This window comes from Octodon degus, unplaced genomic scaffold (assembly GCF_000260255.1).
Source record: "Octodon degus isolate 3935 unplaced genomic scaffold, OctDeg1.0 scaffold00056, whole genome shotgun sequence".
Taxonomy (NCBI): domain Eukaryota; kingdom Metazoa; phylum Chordata; class Mammalia; order Rodentia; family Octodontidae; genus Octodon; species Octodon degus.
In genome coordinates, this window is record NW_004524632.1 from 10,781,542 (window position 1) to 10,788,705 (window position 7,164).

The 7,164-nt window shown below is 64.4% G+C and overlaps 2 protein-coding genes across 6 annotated transcripts; both read right to left on the reverse strand.

Moving 5' to 3' along the window:
• Nucleotides 1–1,593: 1,593 nt before the first annotated feature.
• On the reverse strand, nucleotides 1,594–2,606 carry Hcrt (hypocretin neuropeptide precursor). Its single transcript, XM_004633909.2, has 2 exons — nucleotides 2,530–2,606; nucleotides 1,594–1,984 (listed from the first exon to the last, which is right to left on the reverse strand). The coding sequence occupies exons 1-2, from the start codon at nucleotides 2,548–2,550 to the stop codon at nucleotides 1,685–1,687; spliced, it is 321 nt and encodes a 106-aa protein (XP_004633966.1). The 5' UTR covers nucleotides 2,551–2,606; the 3' UTR covers nucleotides 1,594–1,684.
• A 1,152-nt stretch (nucleotides 2,607–3,758) lies between these two features.
• Nucleotides 3,759–6,951, reverse strand: Ghdc (GH3 domain containing). 5 transcript variants are annotated; one of them, XM_023718210.1, is made up of 9 exons: nucleotides 6,369–6,951; nucleotides 6,075–6,205; nucleotides 5,491–5,992; nucleotides 5,059–5,251; nucleotides 4,914–4,985; nucleotides 4,704–4,837; nucleotides 4,367–4,488; nucleotides 4,175–4,260; nucleotides 3,903–3,994 (listed from the first exon to the last, which is right to left on the reverse strand). In XM_023718210.1, the coding sequence occupies exons 1-8, from the start codon at nucleotides 6,643–6,645 to the stop codon at nucleotides 4,213–4,215; spliced, it is 1,479 nt and encodes a 492-aa protein (XP_023573978.1). In that variant the 5' UTR covers nucleotides 6,646–6,951; the 3' UTR covers nucleotides 3,903–3,994; nucleotides 4,175–4,212. The 5 variants fall into 5 exon arrangements, with proteins under 5 accessions (XP_004633831.1, XP_023573978.1, XP_023573977.1 ...); XM_023718209.1 differs by having other exon boundaries at nucleotides 4,175–4,287; XM_004633774.2 differs by lacking the exon at nucleotides 4,367–4,488 and having other exon boundaries at nucleotides 3,759–3,994; nucleotides 6,075–6,196.
• Nucleotides 6,952–7,164: the final 213 nt, after the last annotated feature.

Below are 7,164 nucleotides of genomic sequence, written 5' to 3' on the forward strand. Positions count from 1 at the left end.
GGCGGCCCGCGCCGCCACGTGGCCCGCGCGGGAGGGGCAGCGCGCTACACGGCACCGCGGCTCGCAGCCCGCAGGTGGGGCGGGGCTCCATCGCAGAACACGCCTCCTCCGGGGACGCCCACGCCCCCAAGCTGGTTTTGGGAGCGCCGGGAGACTCGCCCCTGCCTTTGGAGGCGGGGCTTTGACAGAACACACCTCCTCCGGGACAGCCACGCCCGCACTCCGCCTGCTCCGGATCTCGAAGCCCCGCCCCCTTGCTGGAGGGGCGGGGCCTGTCCTGTGGACACGCCCTCTTCTCGAGGCCACGCCTCCGAGCGTGGTTCCCGGGCTTCCCCGCACGCGGCCCCCAACCCGGCTGGCGTCTGGTTCACAGTGCCGCCTACCCGAGTTGGGGTGTCTCGTGGGAGGCGGGCGTCCTGCGCTCCCGGGGAGGTAGCGAGGGTTCCTAGCATGGGGCGTCCACCAGGGCTGGGACCCCAACCCCTGGAGAGTTCATCTAGCGCTTGTTTACCCGTGTGCTCGCGGCACCCTGGCGTGCGCTGCTTCTGACAGGCTGGGGAATGAATGCCGAGATTCGGAGGTCCCAGGCTCCGGACCCCAGATTTGGGCCCTGCTGTGTGATTTAGCCTTTCCAGTCTGGACAGAAGCTGACCTTCATCTGAGCCGGCGATGAATGAGTGCAGGCGTGGTCCCAGAGAGTGGGCGCCAGAGGTGGGGAGGCGCAGAAGGGCCCCTGTCACCCAGCCTGTCCCCGGGTGGAGCCAGCCCTCTGCGAGGCTCGGGTTAAGCAGCGTGACACTGTTTCCCGGGCCCGCCATCAGCAGAGAGCTGCCGTGTCGCGTCCCGAGGCTGCTGGACACAGGCCCAGGTTGCAGATACCTTGGCACTGGCAGGCTTGCCGCTGCACTCCACCCGTGTCTACTTTCAGAATCCAGTGGACCTAGGCTCTGTGTCCAAGGCCCTCTTATTAAGAACCCGACTTGAGGAGGGTGAGAGGCCCCCTGCTGGGATTTCTCCTCATCCCGTGCATCATCTGCCGGGACTCTATTTCCAAATTTGACCACGTGCTCAGTGCTCAGTGCTGAGGCTGTGAGTCCCATGTAGGAATTTGGGGGGAACAGGCCTCTGCCTACAGCTGCAGACCCCTCTCCTCCCCCATCCCAGGAACTTCCCCTAGTCCTTCCTGTTGGCCTGTGCCTGTTATCCTAGCAGAGAGTGGAAGATCTTAAGTTCGAAGTCCTACATACATTTAGGGGGACCCTGCCCCAAACTAAGATGAAAACAGCTGGAGATGCCATGTTCCCCAAGGTTTAATCGCCAGCACTGAGAAAACAAAGGCAAGCTTTCTGTGTCTGCACCCGTGTGAGGTCCTGCTCCACCGCCCGGTCTCCGGCCACTGCCCCTTGCTGCACTCACTGCAGGAGGCTCCCCGCTGAAGCTCAAGGCCTTCCTTGTGCAGCCTGCCTCACCTCCCGGGTTGCAGGTGGGGAAGGAGGGTCCTCCTGATGCTGCTCGCTGGTGCATGTGCTCACGCACTCCCGACTCTGCCCCACTCCCGCCAGCCCAGCCCACAGGGCAGAGACCAGCCACACACACGGAGCCTCACGTTTATTGCCTCACTGACGAGCAGGTTAGGTAGGGTGGATGAGGACCTGGACCCAGACCCCAGTGGGCCGCTATGGGCTCAGAGCCCCAGCTGCGCACCTGCACGGCGGCCCATGGTGAGGATGCCAGCTGCGTGGTTGCCGCCAGCCAGCAAGAGGCGCTGCAGCCGGCCCTGCAGCCCCTCGGTCCCCGGACGCCGCTTGCCCAGTGTGAGGATTCCAGCCGCGTGGTTGCCCGCTCCGTGCAACAGCTCGTACAGCCGGCATGAGCAGGTCTTTTGGCGGCAGCAGTCGGGCAGGGCCTGCGCAGCTGCTCCAGGGGACAGCAGCGCGGGTGGCAGAAGCAGCAGAAGCAGCAGCGACACGGTGGCCCAGGAGACCTGGCAAAGGGGCAGCAGGGGCGCTGTGAGCCTGGAAGGGGTCCTGACTGATCGCCGGCACTGCGCCCCATCTGTCGTTCATGGTCACTCCACTGTCCTGCACCTGCACCCTTGCTAGGACCGTCGGACGTCTGCAGAGCGCCCCCTACAGTCAGGCCGTGGACACTGCTGGGCTCCTCCTCTCCGATCCTTAAAGCTTCTGGCCCAGTTAAAGGCTGCCCCCACCTGACACAGACGTTATGGCTGCCACCACTTGGAAACTCAGAGGAAGGCCCTTACTTAGTGTGCCTGTGTCTCCCCACTGTCTCTCCTGCAGGCAAACTGGAGGGGCCCCAGGCCATCTCTCTGCTGCCTGCAGGCCCCTGGAGACAAGGCTTCCACACCTGTGGACTGCACTGAGCAACTCCTGGGCAGAGCTGCTGGCAGGGCCTTGGGGACAGGAGGTGACTAGGAACTGCTCGTAAGAGAGCTAGCACAGCTGCTATAAGCCACGGAGAGGCAGCAGTGGCCTCTCCTGTGACCCCACCTGTGTCCCTGGGTCTTACCTTTGTGGGGGGCAGGCTCATGGTGTCTGGGCTGCCAGGTGTCTGCACAGCAGGGGTGTGGGTTCTCAGGAACCTCGTGGCTGTGACTGTGAGGCCACCGGGGCCTGGAGTTTATAGCGCACCAAGTATGGGGCAGGGGTAAGCAACCACGTGCGTGCAGGGGCAAGACAAAGGCGCAGCTAAGATTAGCATCCAGCAGGGCTGTGTCTCCAAGTCAGGGCCGAGGAATGGTGGTGCAGGCTGGATGGGCACCCCAGGCGCCCTCGCATTTGCCTGCCTGCTCCCTGGAGACTGGATGGTCTCTGGGCACTAATGAGGCCACCTTGCACCCAGGAATGCAAGTGCACAAAGGAGGCCGTGGCTGGGCGCTGGCATGGGACAATGCGGAGGAAGCAGTGGCTAATTAGGGCAGCCTGGGACCCACCTCCGAGGTGTGAGGTGTTTATACCAGGCCTCTCCCTCCCCCATCCCTTCTCCATGGAGACGGTCCCTGGTCCGAGTATGGCTTCTCTGCCCCTTCTGCCCTTTCCACAGAGTGACACTGTGGAACCTTGAATGTCCACTGCAGGTAGCGGGAGAAAAGGACACCAGAAGCCACTAGAAAGCATCTTCTGTGGGTCTGAGTCCCCTGTCAGGACACTGTTCTGCGTCCCCAGCAAGGAAGCTGTTTGTGGCCCAGGCCAGGAGACAGACCAGCTGGGGCAGGGTGAGGACCTTGGGAACAGCTGTGCCCCCTACAGTCTGCTGGGGACAGAGGTGAGGCCCTGGCCTTGGGGGGGGGGTGCCCCAAAGCCTTTGGTGCATGCCTGTGCTTGAGGATGAGTCCAGCCTAGTGGGGGACACTGTGCACTCAGGGGGGACAGGGCACGGGGTGGGCAGGGCCCTCTAGGGGTTCCCCAGAGCAGACCTGAGCCACGTGCCAGGTGGAGGGTGACTGAGGCCTCCAGAGGACTGCAGAGGACACGTCAGCACCACTGCGCACCAGGACAACGTCACTCAGCCTTTCTTCTCCAGATCGGCTCTCCCTGAGCGGCAGCACCCTGGGGAATCTCCCCACCCCAACATGTGGGCCAGGCCAGGGCTGCAGCTGAGGGTCACGGGGAGCCATTAGTCCTGTGGAGAGTGCCCAGCAGCGTCCCTGCTGCACCCTTTTGCTTGTCCCTCAGAATGGCCCGGTGAGGCAGAGGCAGGGCTGGCGTCAGTTGTTTTGGGTGACCTGGTGACCTAGGGCTTCTGGGGAGCAGGTTCAGGACAGCACCCTGCTATGCAGGAGCTGGGCCAGGACCCTGTGCTTCAGGATGCGGGGCATGGCGGGAGCAGCCGTGGGTGAGGACCATGAGGCCAGGGTACCTCGGAGGGTGCCAAAGGCCCCACGGGCCACGAGGTGCACCTGGATTGGGCCCACACTGCCCCGGAAGCGCAGAGACTTGTAGCGCGGGGAGGCGTCCTGCAGGCAGAGGTCCAGCTGGGGACAGAGGTCACAGTGAGGCCTGCACAGGCTGTGTTCAGGGTCCTATGTGTGTGCAGGGCCATGCTGCCTGCACTGTGAGGCCTGCCCGCCCACCCTTCCTCCCAGGGCCCCACAGGGGGACTGTCCACTCTTGTCCCAGCCCCAGGCAGCAGTCAGACCCCTCCAGCCTCTTACTTTGTCTCGATTTTCCTCTGACAGGTCCCTCAGCCCCCTCAGGTCCAGGAACACCTCATAGCGCGGAGCAGAGCCCTGGGAGGAATCTGTGGAGATCCCGCGCCCGCCATTCCCTGAGAGGGTACCCTCTCCTTCCCCACATTGTTTTGAGACAGGGTCTTGCTATGCTGTTTGGGCTGGCCTTAGACTCACTATAAAGCCCAGCCTGGCCTTGAACTTGCTGAGATCCTCCTGCTTCAGCCTCCTGAGAACTGGGATGACAGGCACACCCAGCTTGAGAGTCTCCCTCCTGAGATTCATGGGGAAGGGGCACCCTGGTGGATGTCACATGGAGGGGAGCCCCGAGCCTCAGCCTGCACTGATAGGGCAGGAAGAAAGTTGGTGGAGACTGGCAGGAAGGGGGGTGGACTCTGGTGAGGGGCCACAGAGGGGACTGAGGTACAGGGGACTGAGGAGTGGTTGTCCTGGCCTGGGGTGAGGGTCATGGGGCAGCCAATCCACAGACAGGAGGTGGGGCCCAGGTGCTCACCCAGAACGCCGCTCTCCACGCAGCAGTGGTCCAGCAGCTGGGCGCCTGGCCACTGTGCCACTGCCCGGTGCAGGGCCTTGGAGAATAGGCGCTCGCTGGTGACTTCCCCTCGCACGCTCAGGGTCTGGGCCTGCCTGGGGAGGAGGACGGGGAGGTTCTGGGACCCGTAGCCCAGGGCCCAGGGCCCAGCCCCTGGCCCATGGTACCTACCTGTAGACAAATCTGACCAGTGGACACTGATTATGGGTGCCAACCACCAGGACCACATCACCCAGGCGGCACCTGAAAGGACAGCATTGGAGGTGAGCTGATCCCCTGTGCCCTTTGGGGCTGGGCGGGCAGGGCGGGTGGGCACCTGGTTAGGCAGGCACAGTCGGTGAGCACCAGCTCATACTCCTCGCCCTGCTGGGCCTCTGCCAGGAGCAGGGTGTGGCTGTCATCCTCCGGGGCTCCTTCCTTAGCCGGCAGCAGCTCGAGGAAGGGGGCTCCAGGGGCCAGGAGGTAGATGCCCTGGGGCTGATCAGGCCATAGGCTCAGAGCCAGCGCCCCTGAGGGAGCAAGGTGGCATGCCTGTCACTTGGGGCTGCCACTTCTTCTAGTGGGTGACAGCAGCCAGGCCTCACCCTGGGCCTGGCCCACACCACTGTCCTCCCTGTCCTCCCGGCTCCCAGCTGGTGGCCCACAGGGAGCAGAGCTGGGTATGAACAGGAGGGGAGCCCAGGGCAGATGAGAGGCATTGGTAGCCCCCAACCCCATGTCCCCACTGCCCTGCCAGGCATCTGCTGACCTCCAGTGGCTGCGAAAGCCGGAGAGAAGAAGGCTAGGCCTTGGCACCACAAGGCTCTGAGGGCAGCCACTGCCTCGGCCTGGCCACCAGCATCCAACGTCACCACCACCTGCAGCTGTGGCCACAGACGCAGGGCCAGACCCCGGGGCCCCTGCTCCAGGGCTGCCTGGAGTTCGGCTGCCCGTCCTGGGAGAGGGGCTCCCAAGTGCCCGGCAGCTATAGCCCTAGCCAGCTCTTCGCCATGGGCCTCCAGGCCTGTGAAGACATCCAGGAGCTCCGTGGCAGTCCCAGCTTCCAGGGCCCTGAGCCCCGGGGATCTCAGGGCAGCCAGCAGCAGGGCCTGGGGGTCCTCAGCGCCAGGGGGACCTGCTAGGCCTAGGATAGGTCCCAGCCAGAGCAGTGGGCGTGGCCATGGGGAGGTGGGGGTCAGACGGGCTGTGGCCCCTGGAGCCAGCACAGCGGGGTATGCCTTGCTGAGGGCTGCCAGGCCCAGCACGGTGGCCTGGGGAGGAGAGAGACTGTTGTGATCGCCCGTGGGCTGGTGCAGAGGGGTCCCCAAGGGCCAGGCTCTCACCACAGGTTACCTGCAGGGCGGCCTCCCGGGGGTACTGGCTTGAGGTGGGGTGCTGCTCCTGCCACCCACTTTCTTCCTCCTGGGCTTGACTAGCCGTGGTCAGAGGGAGGTGGTTCCGAAAGGTTCTCATGTCTGTAGGCCCCAGAGACACCGAGAACAACTCAGGCAGCCTCGGTCTCCCCAGTTTCAAATGAGACTGTGAGAGCCTGAGCAGGTAACCTGAAGAGGCCCGGGTGGGGCGAGCCCGGGCTCTGGGATCTGAGCTTTCTCAGCTTTGTGTGCCCTGCCTGGCCCCGATACACACCTGTGCTTCCCCTGGGATGGCCACGGGGACCTGGGGCTCCCCGCAGACACCACGCCAGGGCCTGCTGCTGGCTGCAGGAAGCGTGACGTGTGCTGTGTTCCAGTCTGTGCCGCTGCCAGGCGGCCACACAGCCCAGGGTGCCCCAGGCCACGCGCTGCTGGAGGCCTGTGAGCCAGTCCAGGCTGGCTCCTGGGCACGCGCGTGGCGCCACAGTGGGCAGCAGCAGCAGGACCAGCAGCAGGAAGGGCGGCAGGAGCAGCAGGAGCCAGCACAGCATGGCCAGCAGCACCTGTGGGACGGCGCCTGGATCCCAGGATAGGGGCTGGGCGATGCCAGGACCCCTAGGGCAGAGGGCACCCCAGCGTGGGAGCTGCACTGGCCTGGGTTCAAAGCCGGCTGTGTGTTTCCGGCGCTCACATCCTCATCTGCGCAGGCAAAGGACTGCACCTGCCCTGGCTCCTGGAGCCCTGGGCGGGCACACAGCAGCTGCCTAACCAGTGACACCGCTTCCTGGACGCCTGTGGCTTTGCTCCGCTTAGGGTCCTGGCCGTCCTGTCTCCCTGTCCCTCCCGCGTCTTGCCTACTTTGGCACTTCCGCACTCTGCCACTTCCGGCTAGAAAGGTGGCTGGTGACTTTAAAGGGCAGGCCCTGTGGGGACATCCGGTGGGGGGTGCTCTTAAAGTGACAGGGGGCTGAAGGAGGACCTGCTGCGTTAGGAAGCTGGGCCATGAATAGCAGTCTCCAAACCTGTAGAGTGAAGAGAAAGCTGGGCTTGGAAACTGGCCCGAGCAAGCT

Coding starts and splice junctions, on each gene's coding strand:
- Hcrt (XM_004633909.2), bottom strand. CDS start 2,550: ATGAGCCTGCCCCCCACAAAG. Junction 1,985..2,529: donor TGAGCCTGCCCCCCACAAAG/GTAAGACCCAGG, acceptor CCCCTTTGCCAG/GTCTCCTGGGCCACCGTGTC.
- Ghdc (XM_004633774.2), bottom strand. CDS start 6,645: ATGCTGTGCTGGCTCCTGCTGCTCCTGCCGCCCTTCCTGCTGCTGGTC. Junction 5,993..6,074: donor CCCGGGAGGCCGCCCTGCAG/GTAACCTGTGGT, acceptor TCTCCTCCCCAG/GCCACCGTGCTGGGCCTGGC. Junction 4,986..5,058: donor GACTGTGCCTGCCTAACCAG/GTGCCCACCCGC, acceptor CTGTCCTTTCAG/GTGCCGCCTGGGTGATGTGG.